Source organism: Pyrgilauda ruficollis, unplaced genomic scaffold (genome assembly GCF_017590135.1).
Source record: "Pyrgilauda ruficollis isolate IOZ18807 unplaced genomic scaffold, ASM1759013v1 scaffold10, whole genome shotgun sequence".
NCBI lineage: Eukaryota > Metazoa > Chordata > Aves > Passeriformes > Passeridae > Pyrgilauda > Pyrgilauda ruficollis.
In genome coordinates, this window is record NW_024508101.1 from 9,883,898 (window position 1) to 9,905,879 (window position 21,982).

Sequence of the window (21,982 nt, forward strand, 5' to 3'; positions counted from 1 at the left end):
GACAAATGTTTTCCTAAACTCAATCACCATCACATTGGCTTTAATGGCCATGTGAAAGTGAGTTCTACTTTTGTGTTTTGGTATAGCAGCTGTGTTCTCAGACTGTGGCTTCATGATGTAAACTTTTTTTGGACAATCTCAATTTGAGACATTTTCTTACTATTTCTTTCTATGCTATCACTTACATCATGCCCTGAGTTATGTATAAATTGGGCTGCAAAACCAAACCATGTTTGGAAAAAAGCTAAACCGAGGGTTTTTTTTCCCTTGGCACTAGTATTTTTAATCTGGATTAATTCCCTCATCTGTCTCACAGTACAGTCATGCTGTTACAAGTCTGGTGTTGCTGCCAAAGGCTTTGATTTGTACATCAACCACCTGAGCAGCTTTGGATCAGGACATAGAGGAGGTTATAGCTTTGTGCATTTTAATGCCAGGATGATCAGTTTGAACCATTTAGCTTGACCTGCTGTACTCAGCCATGAGTTTCATCCAGTAGTTCTTCCATTGAGCTCTGTAACTTCTGGTGGATTTATAGCACATAATGTAGAACTTTATCCTGTTTTCATACAACAGTCCCAAGAAATTACATGATACTTGGTCATCTTTGCACAAATCTTCTTCACTTGAATTCTGATTCACAGTTGAGAAAGTAAGAGAAAATGTTCCACCTCTTTGTCCTGCAGTTTTAATTATTTTTTAAACTCTGTTCAGCTTTGTATAATACCTGACACCTCTTGCTTTTTCTCTGCCCATTTAGTTTCTTTACCTATTGTCCTTTCATTAAACATTATGGTTGTTGCTCTTTCTCCTGGGCTACTCTCAGTCTGTCTGGGGGCTTTTTTCCTAATGAATGAAGGTTAAATTTGGAAGCCTTCCAGGTCAGAGCAACTGTTGCTGATTCAGAAAAAATGTTTGCCTTTGGACTCTGCATGTCCAAAGACTCCGTAATGTCACTGGGAAATTTGGGATACTGCAGTTTGCAATGACATCAGATACTATCCCTTACCTGCTTGTAGTAAATTGACTCTTCCTGGGTCATTTTGCATGGCTAAATGAAACAGTGTGTGCTGTTCTGCTTTGTTTCTCTTACAGCTCAAATGGGCTCTGAGGTCTCTCCAAATGAAAAGACATATCCATGCAGGTTTATAAAAAATCCTTGAATATCAGGTCCTAAGGACAGCACATACAACTTATAAGAGGCTAAACTAAAAATTTCCTTCAACTTTTCCAAAGTTGCAAAGAGAATGGGTGACCTGGAAGTCCCAGATTACAGTGCCTGCTGTGGGCAGATGGGCAGTTCAAATTCCTACTCTAATCAGGAATGAGAAAAGCCATTATTTTCCTCTGTCTCTTGCTGTTTTCTGGGAGAAGGGCTAATACATGTGTGTGTCAGAAAACTACTACACATATGGGTATTTTCTGAGGGAACTCAGTTTCTGGCTCATACTTGGTGGCTTTGGTAAATAAAGTTTGCAGGAACTTGACAGGGATAAGTAGAGCTGGGACACGTGTGGCAGGGCCACCTGAGCCCATGTAGGTTTTGATCTCCACAGCAGTGAGTGAATGAGCTGCTGCTGGTCCCAAATTCACTGAATTGGTAATGGTGGAGAAAACCCAGTGATAGTGTCCAGCTGAGTATTCAGACTGACATCCCTGAGAACTTTTTGAACAGTAAGAAAATAATGTTACTCAGCCTGTAACAGTTTCGAAACACAGCTCTGTCTTCTGCCTGAATTCACCTCCCTCAGTTCATATTTCATTCTGCTTGCTCATTGTCTTCTTTATGAATTCTACCTTGATTATTATTGATTTTGGGGACAAGCTGTCCTCTTGGTTTTGCCTGCAGTGCCAGTAATTCCATTATCAATCTGTAACAAACTGCAGACAATGAACAGCTGTCAGGCTGAAATGCAGGGTCTGAGTTACAGTAGGTCACCAGCTCTTGGTGAGTTTTAAGAATAGAGGAAGTACAAAGGGGAATGAGACCCAGTATTTAAATATTGAGTGCCTGAACCACAGAGTAATGAGTAAATACCACTGTTCAAATGTCCTGAAAGTGAGTGGTACCTCTTGCATTTCTGAGTTCTGGGCTGGAATCAGATAATGTGAAAACTTAGCTGGGGATTATGAATAGAACTGCACACGATATCTGAAGAGGAGGTAGATAATATTTACAAGGCTTACAACAGCCTGGTCACCTAGAAAACTGATGTAAAAAAGCAAGTTTTACCTTATACAACCCCCATTATGCCAAACAAGGAATCCTACTTAGAACCAGATCCTGCTCCCTTTGAAGTAAGTGGAAAACTTTCCATTTGCTTCGTTGTGGAGGATCAGGCCCACAGGGAGTCTAGTTTGTCTCTGTAAACAGGATAAAGAAGCAGAAGAAACATCCGAGGTCACTTGTAAGAATTTCCTGGCACTGTAGGTACCAATAATTAAGAAGTAAAAAGAAAAAACCCTAATGCTTTATACAAAAACATTTTCATCCACATTCGATTTCCTCTTTCCGAACTTACTTCTCATGAGCTAGAAAGAGAATTGTGAAATGTTTGGCAAACAAAAAGGACTTTGGTCTAAATTCTGTGTTCTGTCCATATGCACTTTCTTCTTTGTAAACTTTGTTCTGGAAGCACCTCTGGACTCACCTAAAATGGGCCACCAAAGCAGATCCTAAACCTGGCAGCTCTGTAGAGACACACATAGCTTTGTACATCCTGCAGTGTCAATACCTTGGACAGGATTGTGTTCTGCTGCATCCAACCATAGAACAAGACTAGATGCATTCAGCTGGCTGGGTCCTGGCAGTTGTTTCACTTGTAATAGCATGTTAACAACCCTCATTAACAAAAATTAAAAAAAAAAAAAAAAAAAAAAAAAAAAAAAAAAAAAAAACAAAAACTGGGAAACAACTTGTAAGGGTTTGAAAAATGCAGGCTGTGATATTCAGAAAGGAGAATTTTGCCATTAGCTACCATACAAAGCTATTGAAGCTGGGTGAGGAATGACATCTCTGTGTCTCCTTTTATTTTTCCAGTCTGAGGAAAGCTAAACAGAAACCAAGAAAACATTACTGTCAATAGCAACGGACCTCAAATTCAAGACATGTTTGTCCTGAAGTTTCTTGTCTATTTACAGCTCTCATATTGATATCTCAAAGTTTTCCTCCTGTCAAACATGATATTCTCAGTAGTTTGTACAGGAAATGTCATCTAGATAAATTGTGTTGAGGGGGGTGCATGGCTTGTTAAAAAAAAAAAAAAGAAAAAGCCCCACAGAAAGAGTAAATATTATTGTTTTGCTCCAAAATAAGAAGTCAGAGAATATTTTCATGGGATCCTATGCGCCTATTTTGGATCTCACTGTATTTTCACAAACTCATGACGAGAAATATGCAAAAAACTCTGTAGGATTTCAAAATATGAGGAATGACGCACCATTTGGATGTTGGGTTTACAATCTGCAGTTTTCTTGTATCGATCTGTTGCTATGACACTGTGGCATCTGTGACATTGCCTCTCACGGAGCTGCTTTTCTTATTGGCAGCCTCAGTGGAGAAGCCAGAACCTGAATGGGTTGCCATGACTGAAGTAACATAACCACAGATAAACTGATCACTGATAGATCATCCAACAGCCACAGCTCATCCAGTCCCTCCAAAATGGTGTTGAAAAATACTGGTTCAAAAGTATCAAGAAATTTGCTTTAATTTTCTCCATTATTTAGCCTCCATGTAGTATGAGTTTAGCAGCATTAGGAGTATTACAAATGGAAGAGATTTCTGTCAGAGTAGGAAGAGCAGACTTGCAACTTAACACAATAATGCATTTTCTAAGACCCAAGTGCAGAATGATCCCAGATTTTTGTCCTATCCCATATCAAACAATTATAGTTGTATTCTACATGACATTGTTTTTGTTCTTGTTAACTACAGAAGATAAATACATCATAGGAGGACTATGAACAATTAAGAGGCTGAAACTCATATTACTTAAGACTTTCTTTAGAGGTCTTTATTTTTTGCAACATTTTACTTAATCACCTAACAGCAGCCCAGGAAACAAAGCTGCTCTGCCTTCAATCTGTAGAAGATATGATATCATCCACACCAGCCACATTAAAAACTGTGTGTCCTGAGACTTGTTCTGCCCATGTGTACCTTAAATATTAGATGTGGCCTGTGGATTGAATCAGATTATCTCTGGATGTCTGGATGACAAAAGTGTTTGTAACATCTTTTCCACACCCTGTTTTATGTGGGTCACCATTGCCATGTGACTGAAAGCAGAGCACCTTTCCTCTGCCAAGGAATTGCAAAATGGCAAAGATTTTTTTGCAGTGTACGTTGGCTGATGGGAACTGTATTGTTGGTGTTGAAGCCTCAACAACAAAGGCTTTTTCCTCCTGCTTGTAGGCAAGGAGATTGCTGTATTTCAAGCCAAAAAGTTATACACTTACATAAACTCCCTCATGCCGGCTGTGTAAACCAAACATTGAGATCTGGACCAATGTGAACTCTCCCCTCACCACTACAATATCATTATTGGTAAATATTAGATAAAATGCAAAAGGATCCAGGGACCTGGATCTTGCAGGAGTGGGTTTTCTTTTGTGTTTGGGAAAGACTAATTTGTAATGTCTGAAGTACAGAAAAGATGAATACAGTAGCATGATCATCTTTACTCCAGGCTTGTGTGATCTGGGAGTAGAATTTTAATTTTTTACCACCTAAGGTTTCACACTTCTCTGGTTAGTACAAAAATAGAACCTAAGGAAGGACATGGAGCGAACCTTCCAATCATATCTGCAGAAGGAGGATCAACTGCTCACTTTGGTTACTGGGGAAGAGGAGACAAGGAGAAATCACCTAAATTTGCAGCAGAGATTATTTAGGCAGGCACTAAAGAAGAGCTTTCAAAATGTTAGAACTGGAACAACTACTGAAGGTTTGAAGGTTCTTTGTCAGGAGAATCTCACTCAACAAGCATTCACTAGTGGATGTTCAGGTGTGCTTGATCACACCTTTCTGTGAGGACATAAACCAGCCCACTTCTGGTCTTTTCCAGGCCTCCTCTAGGGTTCTAGAGACAGTTAAAACTACAGAAGGCTTTTCTTATTTTTTGCACAGCTGTGTTTGAGTTCTTGCTTAGACAAAGACTTGATAATATCTGTGAGAATCATGTGCTGCATCCACCCTCTGTCTCCTGGGACATGAGTCACTCGTGAAGTGCATTTCATCAAAACTATTTCACCTTCTGCCCTGTGAAGTCATTGATGGCACAAAAAGATTCTATTCCCTTGTGACCAGTGGGAAAAATATCCAGTCATAGTTTACAGTGGTCATGCCAGTAACACACACAATATTGTGTTTTCCTTTTCTGATGGGCAGAATGTTTATTTTTCTACCAGCTGCATTCACTTAGTGTGTTATTCATCTATTTGATTTCACTATGTGTCTATTTAACAGTTTGCAGTAAGGATGATCCACTCTCTAAACAGCTTTTCTCCACATAGTTATGATTTAAGTGGGTCTATATTATTTGAATCTGATAGTATCACATAGTATAGCTGAATCTTGAATTTATACCACAGATGGAACAGATTCAGAAATGATTTGAAAGTCATACAGTCCTAATTATCTTACAATATCTACCTCTGAACCTGGGAAAGTTGAAAAGAAGACAATGAATACACATTCCAAAATAATGTAAGCCAAAATGTCAAGTGTACCATGTATCTAAAGGGACAGAAATTAGCTTATGATGTTTTTCTTGAGTCTTTTATGTCAGAGTGCACTGGGGGCTAGAGTTTTAAGGGTTATTTGGGTTTTCAAAGCCTAATAGAGAGACAGAGACTTCTGGATCCAGGGAAGATACTGACTAGTTTAAAGTGTCTTGAATTCCATCTCTGATGTATATGTGTAAAGGTACCTGGATATTTGATTAGATTAAATCTCTCCACGATTGTTATTACAGTTCTCTACAGAATGCTTGCAGCTAAATCAAAAAGGTGTCATCAGTCATTTTCTCTGAATTTCTATGTCTGAGTGTGCATTCAAACACAACTCCTCTTGTGCACATCAAGAGTCAAATGCAGATAAAAGACTGAACAGGGAAGGGACACTCCAAGTACTACAGAATAATTTTACTAAAAGGTTTGGCTTTAAAAAAATTTCTAACTTATTTTAAGATGCATGGATAAAAGAGTGGGAGAGCAGAATTTATTTTCACATCCTGAACGTTGCTGTCCATGTTGTGAAAGTAACAGAAGGTTGAAACCCTAAGTAGCACAGAACTGCTCATGTCACACAAACTCAGAAAATCTGAGATCTGATGCTGAAATTCTGCCCAGGACAGACTTTGTATCAAAGATATTAGTTCAGTTCTGTGCAGGCATATAAGTAGGAGATTTCACTCACTATATTTGGGGTTGGATCTCTGTTCCAATTACAAAGACCCCTTTCAATTTATAGGTATCTTGAGGTGCATGGTTTTTAGTAATTTATTTGAGTTTAAGAGTTCTAGAGTTTTTAGCAGTTATTATCCATGAAACTGTAGAAAGGAGCATAGGAAATATTTTCCCAGAGTGGTGTAGGTTTCACTAATGTGGATTGACTGTGCTGCCCTTTTTTTGGATAGGCTTAGGGAGGCTAGGACAGGATCACACATAAAATATACATTTAGGCTGAGGCAGCAGAAGCAAGTAGCAAGTCTAGTAAGCTGATAAATGTCTGGAACTCACCATGTTCTCCATGACTCCTGTCCTGTTGGCAAGCTCACACTCCTCTGCATGCCCATTGCAAAAGCAGCTTCCCCGGATGATCAGGTCATAAATAGCATAGTGGGCAAATCTTTGGGGTTTCTCTACCAATCCTGAGCCATGGCAGGGACATTCCTGTCTTTTTAACAAAAGCAGGCGGAGGTTGGTGAGCTTCAGGAGATCCTGAGCCTCAGGACTGTAAGGGTCTTCGATCTTGTTAGCCGGACTTAAGGCACGATAAATCACCTGAAAGAGAGAAAGTTCACATCCTAGAGCTGATAACAGTGCTCTGCACACACAGCAAATATCCCAAGATGATCTTTAGGAAAAAGCAGAAAGCCCTCCCTTCTTGCAGTTCAGCCAATATGTTAAGGTTCAAGAAAGCTCTACTTCCTTGTGTTTCTGAGCCCACTGACAATAGTGTCATTCAGAGAAATCCAAGGTTTATTGGCACAAATGCAGTGCTAATGCCATCCCAGTTTCTGGAAGCATTTTAGGAGCGTGACTTTAGCATGAGTTCTAGAGTCAAGTAAACAAAGGCACTAAAGGAATCTGTGAAAGAAGTGGAAACTGTGATCAGACTTTTTTCCCAGGTCACTTGAACTATGGTGGAAACCCAGCTTAGCTTGGGGCAAGTGAGCACTGAGGGAGCCCTGTCTGTGCACAAAGCCAGGTGGTTTATTACTTAGAAGCAGCTGCAGAGCAGTGAGTTCACAGGATCTGAGGTGCTTGGTTCCTGCTGGTGTGTGCAGGTTGTTACTCTTCTGTCACAGCATTTTTGCTGTTTGATAGTTCTCCAGAGCAGTAACAGTTAGGCTTTGAGCATCACAGTTCTAATTTGGTGTTTAACAGTGATTGTTGTATTTTAGCTCACCAGCACTCTACCCTTCTCTATCTCTTGGGGTGTGCTTGTTTCTGTTGCTTTTGGGAGAGGTAGATAATGGAGGGCTGCACCACAGTCCTTGTCAGTAAAATAGAGAACTGTAAGCACTGTTTCCAGGCTTAGATGTGCTAACTCCAACTGGACAGTAGTTTTCTCCTCTGCTTGAGTTTTTCCACCATGGCAGAGGTATTTGCCCTTGGGATTCTTTGGCCCTGCTTTATAAGTGGTCACAGTCTCTGTCTGACTGACTCTGTTAGTATTAGCAGAGTGAAATGTTTGTTTCCGTAGGGATTCCCTTTTTCTCTCTCTCAGTTTTTTGTTCTTCCTAATGAACTGATCAGTTAAAATGTTTGTAGCATGTAAAATACTTTTGCTCCTTTTAGCTTGCAGAAGCCATAAAAGAGCTTGTGGTTTATGCCTAGGAGATAGTTCAGTTGCATGTTGATGGCACATGGGGAGACAAATACCCTTAATTAACAGAATCAGCTGCCAAGCTTTGCACAGAACCCAGCAAAGGCACTGGTACCTCTCCCACCTGTCCACAGTGTTTTCTATTTGGTTAACTCTGTTCTTTTTTTTTTTTTCTTCCTTTTAATTCTCTTCTCTTATACTGTCAGCTTCTTGCAAAGCTGCAAACAACCTTGCTTGGTGAGATCAGAGATGCCCACAGCTCCTTGTTTGACCGAGCTGTGGGCAGATTGCCGAGGCTGTGCAATGCAGGTGCCCACATTCCCCTGACCAATGAAGCCATGACAAAATAGCCCAAGCGCTTCCACCCTGATGTCTGCATTCCCCTGGTCAATGGAACCATAAGCAAATGGCTCATTCTGTTTTGTCCAGGTGCCCAGCATTCCCCTTGCTGGTGGATTCACAGGACAAAGACCAAATCTGCATATCTGTCCAGTTCCCCTAATCCAGGATGGTCTGATCTTTTTGGTGGAAAGCATTATATGAACCCTGTCTCTTTCCCTGTCCCCTGTGGATCACACAGAGGTGGATTGGCTTCTCCTGAGTCCTGAGCAACTGCTTGTGTACAGGCACACACATCTCCTTCCCATGTGGTCAGCTAAACTAAGACCAAGGCAGGGAACTGGGTGGAATAGTTCTGAAGAGCCTGCTGAGCTCAGAGATCTTGAAGAATGGTTAAAACTCCCTGTGAAACTGCTTAAATTGGCATAAACCAGAGGAATCAAGGATAGAGCAGTCTATTTAGTCACTAGCTTTTATAAGCTCACACTTGAAGTGCTCTCACACTTAGCATTCTTGTCTATGGTTTCTCTAATATACATGCTTAGTTAAAATGGTATCTGCTTTCAGATGTACCTCCAGAGGATACCCACCAGATAAGTGGCTTGAGAACACAAATGCTAGAGGTACTTCACTCCATAAAATAGACATCTGAGAAGTAATTGATAAAGCATTGGTTTCTGCAAGACCTGCTCCTGCCAGTGACCTTCTTACACTGTTGCATATAGGAAAAGCCTTATAAAATAAGGGCCTTGTTGCCCTTGCACATTCATGGCTCAGGCCTGCTACTTAGGCTAAGCAGAAGGAACTGTGGGAGAGTAACTCAGCTGGAGCAGGGGTAGAGAGATGTGAGAGCCGCGAGAGCCGCGCTGCGTGACTGCCGCGTGGCCACGTCGTGGTGTGTGGTGTGTGGTGCTTGGGCTTTTTGTGCCTTTAACTGTGTAAACTGATAACTGGCTAACTGCTTAAAAAGGCCTGGTTTTTGCAATAAAGCCCCTCTCGTTTGCGCTGCCTGGGCACTCTGTGCCGCTTTGCTTTGTACATTATACAAGGCTGGGCAAGAGGCCTCGTGTCTGTGCCAGAGATCCCAGCTGTGAACAGCTATGGGTCTCCTCACAGGAGATAGAGAGGAGGGGTGAATGAGGGGAAGAAAAAGAGTTTTTACTGGGTCTGAAAAAAAATCAGCAGATAATGGTCAAAATATTTATTTTTTCTCTCTGGCACTATACATCTTCTTGATTGCAATAGTCTTGCACTGTACTATGGTGAGTGTGAAGAAAATCCTGTGCACTACTAGAAACCTATTTTATACATGGTATGACAAGTTAAGCAGATGCGTTCATGTTTTGGGGTCTCCAGTCAATTATCCATCCTCCCCATGTCATAATTGGCATTCTGAGAGCACTGAGGTCTTTAGGCAAAGAGCAGCTGTCAGGGGCTCTTCTCTCACCAAAGGGCCACTTGCTTTCACCAAGCTGTTCTGTTTCTTGTTTCTTTGCTTGACAGCTTAGAAAAAGGTTTGGTTTCCTGTGGCTTTATTGTTTTGCAAATATTTTCATTTCTGGCCTTGCCTCTTGAGAGGAGTTGCTTTGGCATTTTCCATATCCCATTAGAACACTGAACATCATTTGTGAGTAGAGACATTAATAGCTTGGAAGTCCCATAGGGATTGTGGCATCCTTTTAAGAAAAAACAGTATTCCATTCCAGCTGAGGTACAAGAGTTTGTTTGTATGATTAATTCATGATACATTTCTGTCTGGGATAAGCTCACTGGTGAGACTGGATTTGCTTGTCCTTATTTCTCCCAAGGCAAGTCTTGTTAAGTGTTAAAGATCTGATTTGGGTGACATAACATTGCTGAGGTCTTCTGGGAGCTGCTTAAATGTTCTTCTAGGATTCAACCTCCAGCAAGGAATTAACCTTCCTTTGTAAAAATCAAAGACATTTTGATCAGCAGGTATATTGTGCCAATAGAAGTAGGTTTAGGTGAGCTACATTTTGCAGAGGTAGCAGTTTTATTTAACAATTAAATCAGTTTAGCTTTTATTTCACATCTGCATAAAACTAGAAAATGGAATTTCTTTCTCTTCTGGATGTCCCATTCTCCTTGAAACATTGGTGGTTAAAATCCTTGGGCACAGGCAATTGCATAAGGCAATCATCATCTCTTGCCTCATTTTTAATATTTGATTGAATGTTCTGTCTCATGTGAAAGTGCCAGTCAGATAGTGGCTCCTTAACATATAGATTGCTGTACTGTCAAGAAAAAGATGTTAATACCTGTAATTTCTCCTTATTAGTCTACTATATATATTGATTGAAATAATTCTAGATTGGAATAATTTTTTTTAAAAGAACTGGTCTCACCTTACATGCCAGGAATTATTTTTCCAAAAATGCACAATTTAGCTAGAAAGAACTAAATAAATAACCAAACAAAACCAACTCTCTAAACTTTTTTTCTGTGTTACGAATGTATGAATATGTTTTAAATGAATGTGTTTGGGTTTATAGTTCCCTAAGGAAAAATGGATCCTAAATTAAGAGAGATTGGTGGTGGCTATATATATGGGTTAACAATTTTATATGATCTAGGGAAGAATTTTATTTCTTTAAAAAAGGAGAAGGTATTGCTTTGATAAAAATACACAGTGGGGAATGCAACCATTTGGTCATAGCCCCAGCACAATTGCTCACTATAATGCTCAGGGCCTCATGCTGTTCTGGATTGATTTCAGTAGGAACTCAGTTTCATGTACTGTTTTCTTGCCATAAAAATGGGATATTGGTATTCAAGTACTTTGTGCAATGGAAGGAATATTAATAAACTCGTATCTGGAAAATTCCCTGAGAATTCCTGGAGATGGATATCCATACATGCAATTTTAATAATTGCAGGCAAGAGATAAGAGTTTGGCCATCTCAATCATTGATGCATGAATGTATTAAAGATTGGATTCTAAATGGATCTAAGTACTAGAGTCATGAGCTGTTGGAGGAGACATTCCACCTTTTCAATGTGTTATTTGTTCCTTTTATTTCAGTTCACAAGTTTGGTAGTTCTAAAGCCTATGAAGCAAGTTCCTTCTATGCAGATAGATATTTGACTTCTGCCTTTTGCAGAAAGGCAGAAATATTATTATTTTTTCATTTCCCAGAGACACTGTGTGAATTTTCCCATGATATTAATGAAAAAGATGTGAAGATATAATGAAAAAGAAGTGTTTTCTTTTAATTAAGATGCAAGTTTTGAAAAGAGCTTCCCATGATTTTCACTGTAAAGCTATTTCTCATCTAATGAAATCTCTATCTGGTAGCAAGCTCTTTTTTTTTTTTTTTTTTTTTTTTTTTTTTTTTGCTGTAATGGACTGTTCTGAAATCTCCCAGTTGTTTCCCTAAATATCAGCGTGCAGCTGTCGTGAAAGTAGCATAGGCACAGCTGCAGAAGAAAATTTGATGGTGATTGAGTCTGCTTAGGGACACCCTAGAAATCTTTCCATTGGACTGGGTGGAAGTAGAAGGTGTGCAGCACCTCTGTAATTTAACCCTTGGTGGAAATCCATCCTAGGTTATTAGTTTCTCTTATAACCAGGAGCTGGCACTGGAGCTGAGTGCTGAGTAGGATGTTCATGCTTATCTGCATATCTGCTATCGAGCGCATATTTGTCATTCTCATTCTCAAAAGTCAGTCAGCTGCGCCTCAAAAAGATGGTCCCTGTCCTCTCCTGACCTTCCTCTGAGCAAGGAAGCCTGGAAAATGCTGTAAGTGTGCAAAGCTAAAGGGCAGCCACTGTTAGGTGACTGGTTTTGCTGTATACAAGTTGGCTCTGCCTCACATTGTTTTATCAACAATCAAGAGATCATCTTCATTTCGGAGACAGTGTCTCAGATTTTTGATTTCTTGCCATAGGTTTTGCTTCTCCATTCCTGATGCATCTAATTCTGTTTTGTTAACCTGATCTTCCAGCCAGTATTAGTCAGAAGAGATGTGGACACAACAAATGTTCCCCCTTGCAAAGTCATAGCCTAAGGTCAAGGAATATGAATCATAAATGGAGGGCAGTGCCAATGCATGGCCTCTTGTAAAAGAAGACCCTTATGCAGAGCAAGAATTTGATATTACAAATCATCCTTAAGCTGTGTTTATCATGTTGCACACACTCAGGTTAATGAGGTGAGAAATGTCTGTGTGCTTATATTGGGTCCATCAGAAGGAAGCTGCAATAAAAAGTCTCATCACTCCTAAATCCTCTTCATTAAGAGATTTTCATGTGAGTTGGTTTTGTTCTTAAAGGAACTGTAAGCAATTGTCTCAGAATTTTCCCTACCCAGTGACATATATCCTCTGTTTTATTTGATGGACTCCTATCTTGTGATACAGTAGTCTTTTTTCTGATTTACTGTTTGGAGTACTGAGGAAATTTAACTCTTCTTCCAGCCATTAGAAGGTCTATTTTGACAACTCATAGAATGGTGTTTTTTAGTCAAGATCTGGTGCTTTTCTGTCCTTCCAGAGAACAAAGCTTAGAAACCAGTATGGAATATGGTAGCTTGTTAAAGAAAAAATTGTACTTTTGATTTTTTAAATTTTTTTGATCTGGGTAAACTCAGCTACCACCAAGACGGTGGCATCCTAAATTCATTCTGTATTCTCCAAATCAGAAAGGATTGATGTGCCTTCAGTTTGCATTTGCTTTGAGGTTATTCCAGTAATCCAGCTGGTGTGGCATTTTAATATTAATGTTTAGGCATAGCTGCTAATATGATTATGGCATAATTGAAGTCAGGCAAATCTAAAAGCCATGTAGACTTTTTCTATTCCTCAAACAAATTGTCTTCTGTAGGTTCAGGTTATTTGCAGATGTACATCCATGTAGAAAGGCAAGGGTTGTAGGGAGAAGCAGTACCCTCTGAGACAGGTAATGTAGTTGGAACACAAAATCTAGATTATTTGACAGAAAACCCTTCAGCTTTCAGTCTGTATACAGGGAATGGGCAAAACTCCTTCCTTTCTATGTAGCAGCACCTTGTGTGGGGTGTGAGAACATTTCCATTCTCCCACGAAATGCAGTGTCCTTTTTCATTACAAGGGATGGTGCTTGCTCTGAAATGGCAAAGGGTGGCACAAGGAGTTCTGTGATCAACAACCTGACTGGGAACTGGGCTGAGAACAGGAGACTCATTTCACTGTCTGCTGGATTGTCAGGAAAAGTTAAAACACCCCATCACCATCAGTGTCAACCCATGTCAACCAAGCTGTGTTCTCATGGGAGAGCATCCATTTCTTGTAAGTGGAGCCATTTGTATCTCTAGGTCTTGGCTGAAATCTTACACATAAACAGAATAAGCTAAATGTATAATCTCACCATGTCAGTGATGTGTGGGCAACTCTAGAGCAAATATTTAAGTGTTCTTTTGCCTGGAGTTTGAAAATTACAACAATAAATTACTACATTTCATAGCATTTTAGGCAACATTTTTTTTTTCACACCTGAAACCTGGATTAAAAAAAGCAACGGCTGCAACTCCACTAAGGTTTTATAAAAAATTGTGAGAAGAAAAAATAAGTTGGTATCTGCTGCCTTGAATGTTCAGAAAATGCAGAAGCAATGCTAATAAACCCCACTGCTGTGTCTTTCTGGCTGATTTATAATGTTGCAAACATTTCTGAAATGGTTCATTACAAACCAGGTCAGAGTAGGACACTTGGTGCCCTCCTCAAGTTCACTTGCCAGGGATGGGATTGCTGGGCTAGTCTCAGTCAGTTCAAATTCCCTTCAGAGACAAATCCTTGAGCCCCTTAATTCTTCCTCCAGGGAAGCAGGGCCTGGCAGTGCTGTCAGCTTGTTTACACCGCTGCTGTTAACTGCTTCCTCCCAACCTGCCTCTGCATTCTGTCTGCTCTGCAGCTCAAGTTAAACAAAATGCTGAACAGACAGCCCTAGTCATACCAATCAGGCACTTACCTACACTAGTGACTAATCCCTCCTGGAATCCTTTCCAGATGGAAGCTGGAATAATCCTGCTGGAAATTGGAATAACCTGAGCATCATGCAACTTTCAGAGGCCAGTGCTGGTGACTGTTGGATAATTCACTGAAGTGCAAGACTTTGAATCAATTCAAACGCAAGTCTTTGAATCTTAGCTATTGGGAATTCAACCTTGTGATGTGCTGAGCAGGTTTCTTTCCAGTGACCCCACTGCCATATGAGATCAGAACTCTAAGAAGCCACCAAAGCCTCAGTGGTGACCTCTTGAATTATTGATGTTGCCATTTAATGAGGGGTGTGGGTGTGTGTGTGTGTGCACAGGGAATACTTCTTTGTTTATCAAAAGGTTTGGCATGAATGCAGTAAAAGGGAAGCTTGAGAAACAAGAGTGGGAAATGTAGGTCCTTGGAAAGGATCCATACATCCCACACAGAGCCTTGTCCCTGGCCTTGGTGCTTGGGTGCAGTTGGTCCCCCTGTGCCACAGCTATTGCTCAGGAGGTCCCCGTGGATGGAGAAGGGCAGCAGAGCTTCAGTGCCAGTGCAGAAGAAAAGACCTTCCACAGGGCTGACTCTGGCTTCTCTCTGAACATCCTTGTGGCTCTTGAAGCGGACAGAACTGCACCCATCACAACCTGTCCTGGTCTGGCATTCACCAAGGGGAGTGTGTTTAGAAGAGTGATTAACTGTCTTTTAGCTACGGAGGGTCCACTCATCTTTGACAAAAGGCGCTGCTGGAGACTTCTGTCCCTAAAGAGGTCACCACAGGATACAAAACGGAGAATGAACAGGTCTTCTGTGCAAGGCACACTTAACATGTTGCCATAGAAACCAGTTACTTAATTCAGGCATACACAATTCTTCCAGCCCCCAGTGAATTCCAGTAATGGGTTTATTATATCACACTTCATTGGTGTCATCTGTCACACAGACACTCACATAAATGAGCCAGCCTTTGCTTCAGAACTCCCTTCCACTAGCTCGACCCAGTAGGGGAAGGGTCTCCTTCTGGGCCTGGTGGTTATGAGCAGGTCAGTGTTCCACCCCACTTTGCATGCTAATGTCTTCCTTTCATGCAAACCTCACATTCAATGGAGGAGAACATTTGTTTTCATTTCCTGATATTCCAGTTTATTAAAAACGTGCTCTTAATCTCTCAGATCCTCGAGTGCACGTGCTGTCAGGATGCAGGTTCAAACATTTCAGTCCCTTTTTCCCCCCACATGATGTTTGAACTGCAACTCACATTGATGCCTGATGCAATGCTGTGTTAATTTCTCCTTTTGTTTAGGCCAAAGTTTTGATGTATGCTAGCTGACCTGAAGGTTCATTTTAGGCTTCATGACTATACAGTAGAGTGTTTTCAAGTTAGAAGGACAGATGGATGGACAAATGGGTAAAAAGTCTCAATTGATTCATAAGACTCCATGCCAGTATTCCCTGTAGATGGACTTACAGATGATGAACAGACCTTGAAAATGTGGTGTTGTTTTTAGTTCATGAACTAATGATGAGGATCCTAGGATTTCAGATAGATTCTGTCTACTAAAGTACTCTGGATCTGAACAGGAGTAAGGGATTTAACAAATGCTTGAGTAAAAGAAAATGGAAAAGATGTATTAGAGAGTAATCTTCTTGCATTTCTATATGAGGTGCTCCCCAATGCCTTCTGTCCCAGATGTATCTTATCTGAGATGGAATGGAGATATGTGACCTGTCAGAGGTGAAAAATAAGGGGCAATCTACCAGAGACAAGGGATATGCCTTAACTTATGTTCTGCTGTGACATTGTCATGTCACTCATCCCAATGTCTTCTGCTCTATCCTAGTCTCCTAAAATTTTCTCTTCTGACAAATTTTTTGCCTTGCTTTTAGGAAGAATCTCTTTAAGTGGTCTTGGTGGCCAGAATGTGCTGAATTAGATGCATCTCAGTTTAAAAATGTGTGTAGGTTACTGCAGCTCCAGCATCTTCTCCTTTCACACCTACATTCTCAGTTCTGGCAGCCGGTTGACCTGAAATCTTGTTTCATGATGTGTCCCAGCATGGGTTTAAATTTTTTTAAATTCCTTTTATGCCCTGTTAAAAAAGGAATTTGTGTCTGTTCTCAGAATGAATAGGACCCAAGAATAACCTGAGTCTCATGTGGTGAAAATTACTTCAAACCCCTCAGTAGAGAAAACTGACATTTATGTCAGAGCATTAATTAGCACTTAAGTTGGAACAGTTTTGATCATTTCAGAGGTGCTGTCAGCTTGTGATGTGAGCCCCTCAGCAATCCAGGCTTAGCCAGAATCAGTAACTGGGTAGGTCAGAGTGGAGGTGAAAAAGAAGCAAAGAACACTGAAGAAAATCCTGGTGGGGATTCAGTCAGCTGCCTTCAAAGTCACTTGAGTCAGTGCTTAGGGGATGTCCTGGTGACATTTGTGACATCTTCAAAACAAGGTGTAAAATTGCAGTTCTGAGGTGTGTGGGCAAAGCTCCCCTGAGACCTGCAGTAACAGTGGCAGTGTCACTCAGGCAAATCTGGTCAGTGTCACTGTAAATGGCTACACTCTGCCTTCCTTTATTTCAGTTCACAAAAGAATCTGCTATGTCATACTGCTGACCTGAAAACTTGGTGCTTCTGCACCCTAGCCATAGGGAGGACATTTCTTGGATTGATTAAGAGGTAAGGTCTGTCCAGAGCTTGACAACCCTTTTGGGTTAATGTGCTGTGAAACAGCATTTGTCTTGTCCTCTGTTAAGTTGTCACACAGATTCCTGTGTGCTGCTTTAAAGCTTCAGCACTTCTCCCATGGAGGAAGTGACCTCTGCACCGATTCAATTCATGTTCATGAAAGTATTTGGGATCTGCAAGGATAACCTGTAAATTTAGGACTGTTCATATTATTACTGTTGTTTTCTGACATCTCCTACCATGCCACAGATTGATTAAGTATGCACATACTCATTTCAGTGTAGCTGCTGCCCAAATTGACAGAATCACTTTGACACTTGTAATCACAAAGGCTTGCTTTGGATGAATGTTTTATTATTTGATTTTTTGCCATCCACTTCTCAGATTTGTTGTAGCAGCAGCACATGGTCTTGATATTCTCTAAGGTTAAGTAAGCACAGAAGCCAACATAGTGCAGGGGATACTGTGCTAGAGAGGGAAGTGTTATTTTGTATTTGAGGCTGAGGCATTTCCCTCAGACCCTGTATTCTGTCCCTCACTCAACCAGAATTGTTCTCTCTTACAAAACACTTCACCTTCCTGTGCTGCTCTTTTCTCATCTGTGAAATGGCAGCAGAACCCTTGTGTGTGTGCTGAAGATCATTAGCTGGGTTTTGCAAAGTACTTCCAGATTTTTGATTGGAAGGCACACAAGAATGGAAAAATATATTACTTGCTGAGATTCTTGACGTGGCAAATTGCAACCTCCCTACAGAAGACATTTGGATGCATTTGACTTGCATTTGACTTTGACATTAAATGAATAATGATAACTGACCAGCAGAATGACTACTCCAGAAATAAGACAGTTTTAGATGATCTGTCCAGGTTTCTAATATGCAGAGATGTTTCTTAACCTGTTACATGCAGGTTAATTCAATCTCTCCCTACTGCTGTGCCCCTACCTCAGGTATAGTACCTTGGTTTCTTCTCATGTGAATTTTGAAGTGCACTGCTGAAACACTGGGTTTTCTGAAGCTTATCTGGACCATTCACCTCACATCTAAGTTTAATTTGCAGATACGTGTTACTGCTGAATCTGCTGACCACTTCCAGACATTGAAACCAAAGGATTGTAACTTCTCTGAGGAAGAGAAAAGGAAGTGAAAGGACACGAAAAGATTCAAGCCTCTATTGTAATTATAGGAATATCTTATAATCTTGCTTTGTGACTTTGTCTTGTCTGTAAAATTATAGCAATTATGTTTATGGTCTTTCCCTTCTGAACTGTTTCAAGATTGATGAATGAAAAGACTCTAATCAGTAGTTAATGTTCTTGTCAGAGGAACTTATCAGAACAACTGTACATTTATTTAAAAAACACTCCTTTGCATATGCTTAAAAACAAATCAGAGTATTCATACCAAGGGAGGACTTTTCCCACCACTGAACAGAGAATCCTGGCTGCTCACTCCCACCTCTGCTTCCAAGCAGTTTCATTTCTGTAGCCTTTGGCTTGGTACAATCAGCCATAGTCACCACCAGCAAGAAAAGGGAAAGCAAGAAAAGATTGAAGTTGGAGGAATAATGTATTTAAAAGTCAGCCAATCATCTAAAACTTTTATATGGAGAAGAAAAGAAGGATTATACAGTTCATGCCATCCTAAATGGAAAATGGTTTGGATAAATCAGACTCTACAGATGTGTGTTTTCCTACATCTACTTTGCTAGAATTCTAGTTAAGTTTTGGGTATTTGCAGTGTACAATCAGGAAATGTTCATATTATCCTGTGAGCTCTTATAAAAGAAATTTGCTAAAGCATTTCTATAATTGATGTGTATATAATTTCTCCTCTTCTTCCCCTTTATTTGCTTAACACAAAGCCTTTAGGGATGGGATACCTCTCTTAATTTATATGCACAGTATCTCTTTGAGATACCCTCTCTGGTTTTCTGGCAGTCCTGAACTGTTTGTCATTAAACTTAGTCAATTATGGCTTACCTCCCCTCTGGTGCAGGGCACTGCATCTGAGTACCTGGAAGTGCACATGGAGCCTTCCTCAATGAGATCATCCTGGAGCCCAAAAGTAGCTGTACAGTTGACAGAGAAATACTTGTAGGGCCTCCAAGTCTGCCCATAATCCTGGGATCTTTCCAACACCATCGCAGCTGGGCGAGGGGACTTGAACACAGCAATGACGTGGGTCAGGTAGAATTCTGTTTCAAAGTCCAGTCTGATTTCTTCTCTGTGTACCCCTTGGGCAGACTGCCACCAGGAGATGGGGTTTGCAAAGAAATCGTCTGTCATGTCAGCAGGGAGGTGGGAGTTGTTGGGCTGGTTGATGTTGCATTTGGCGCAGCGGGGCTGCCCACAGCCAGGGGAGAGGCGATGGAGGAGGTTCTGGTCGGGGTAGGAGCAGTAGAGCTCTGTGCTGTTCTGGCCACACGTGGTGGTGGTCACTGGTGTCCTTCCTGTGGCGAGGTTTCCCACGGGAGGGTTGCAGGCACGGCCGCTGCAGCGGAAGGCTCGTGGCCTCGTGGGGTCTGAAGGACAGGGAAAAGAAACACAAGCAGAAATTCTCAGGTAGTTCTCATGGTGCAACCCAGGTGACAACAGAAATGTTTGGAGTCCTCATCTGGGTCTCAAATTTAAAAGCACACCTTTGAAGGAGAGCTGCTTCATCTTTTCACACAAAGTTTTGGGATAGTGTCTCAATAAATCTAGTCCTTGTGTTTGGTGCCTAACTCAGAAAATGATCTTCAGAAAAACTCTTGTTTATCTTTGATTTCTGTTGAAAATACGATTGTGCCAGTCTATTGAATTTTATGGTTGACCAGAGAAATCTTGTGGTTTTTCCTTTCACTCTAGTAAAACTCCATATTGAAGGAGTGAATATATTCAATGCCTTTGTTTTCATGGTAATCAGAGAGCAAAGTCAAACTGGACCAGACACTGTTGATACTTTAAGAAAAGAGATGATCCCTGCCTAACAGGTTACAGACACTAATTACACATATGGACACATAAAGAAAGCCTGTATTACTATAGCTGAGTGTTGAGTTTCTACTGCTTCTAATAAGTTATTAATTTGTAGCAAAGCTGAAAATCAAGTGTCTCTTTTGTTTAAATACCTTGATGTGAAGGTAGGTGATTACATTCTATTTGCCAAGTTTGCAAATACTGAAAAATTTTTGGTATCTTCAATGTATATATTTACTTATTTCTAAATTAAGAAAAGGTAGGGGTAACTACAAAGTCTTAATGTTGTTTGAAAGTCAGTTGTGTCTTGTGAACTGGAATTAGAGGTCATTCCAAAATCTTATTATTGCACTGGAGAAAACTGCATTTCTAATGACATACAGTGTTCTCTTTGCAACTTAACACTCTAGAAGGAGTTAAAGACTGACCTTGCAAGGTCATAAATCTAATCCAAGAGGTCACAAGTCAGATGATTTGGTTTAGGTCCTGCAGGAAATGATCCTTCCAATGAAATGTAGGATGGCTGTAAACCCAGGGTAATCATGGAGCAGTTCAAAGGTCAGCTATAAGTTCAACATTCTAGGTCAAATTTTAAAATCCCTACTCCATTTATATTCAGATTCTCCTTAGGTAAAATTAGTTTAATTATCAAGTTAGGTCAAAGAAAGGCGTCTCTAAGTCAACCTTATGAAAGTACTCAGATTGTAAATGTTGTTGGATGAGATGGACATTCCTCTTTCCAGAAGGAAAGTTTAAAGTAAAAAAATGTATTCAGCTTGCACAGTTTTGCTTCTGAGTTGATTCTGTCCTTAGTTCCTCAGTGACATCCCTGCATGAGCCAGGGAAGAAAGGTCAGACATGAACACTGTTTTAGAAAACACCTCATGGAGTTTGCATTCCATGGTTAGGACACAAAATAGTTATTGCATGTCCAGTGAATGCCTTTGACCAATTTTAGCTCACATACAGTGTGAGGTAGCCTAAAACTTCAGAGAGCAAGGAAGGCCCTCATCCACAAATGCTCTTGTCTGCTCTTAGAAATGGATGGGAGCCACCTTCCAGGTAATTTGAAGTGTGTTGGCTGGCAATGATTTTCTTTTAGTACTGCAGTGATGTCAGTCCCAGCAGCCTGGCAGAGCTCAGAGGGCAGCAGTGCCTGAATTACAGGAGCACCCAACAGTGCTCAGACCAAAGGAATGGAAGTGCCCCTCCCCAGTCCCACCACAACTTCTTGTGCCAGCACAGACATGAGGAGCTGCAGACCCATCTGGAGAGGAATGGAGATGGGGATTTTTGGCTCTGTTGGTTCTCTTTTGTGCTCCCCACCTTCAAGTGAGCCGGTGATTCTCAGCACCACCAGAAGTAAGTGAAGATATAATGAACTACAAGTGCACACCTCAAGCTTGTCTTTGCAGGTGGCATTTAAGTTCCTGCTTGGTAAAAACTGCTGGAAATAAGGAAGGCAATTTCTGTGTTTAAAGTAGATTCGGTATTAACTGATTTTGCTCAGTGCTGCACAAAGGTATCATCTTTGCCTCCAGAGAATTTTAGTGGGACTGGTCTCACAACTGAGCTTTGAACAAGCATTAGCTCTGACTTAGAGTCAGTTTACTTAGTTTTGATTAAGAATGGATCCGTGTTACAAATGTTATTGGATTATGGATGATTATGTATAAATATACCATGTAATTAAAAGAAAGTCCATCTCTATTGATTGATGATGCCACTAAAGCTTTCATAGAAGAAATGGGATGCTGGAGTTCTAAATTAAGGGGGAGCTTTGCAGACAAGAATGTGAGAAAGCAGAAAAGGAAATATTTTCCAAAGGGAATGGCTGCTTTATGTATTTCCCATAAATGGGCTATTAGCTTTGTATTGAATTTTTAGCTGTTTTTTCTGAGCCTTGAAAAGAAAGAAAGGTGTATTTTCTCCTGAACAGCAGTCACAAGAAGGTTTATCTT

At 40.6% G+C, this 21,982-nt stretch overlaps 1 protein-coding gene across 1 annotated transcript in view; it reads right to left on the reverse strand.

Annotated features, from left to right (window-relative positions):
• The window catches only part of LOC121352446 (netrin-4-like), a 45,412-nt gene that overhangs the window by 18,993 nt on the left and 4,437 nt on the right, over positions 1 to 21,982 (reverse strand). The window contains exons 2-3 of the mRNA XM_041465399.1: positions 19,044 to 19,585; positions 6,745 to 7,008 (exon numbers count right to left, since the gene is read on the reverse strand). Coding sequence (XP_041321333.1) covers positions 6,745 to 7,008; positions 19,044 to 19,585 — 806 coding nt within the window. The remainder of the gene's footprint in view (positions 1 to 6,744; positions 7,009 to 19,043; positions 19,586 to 21,982) is intronic.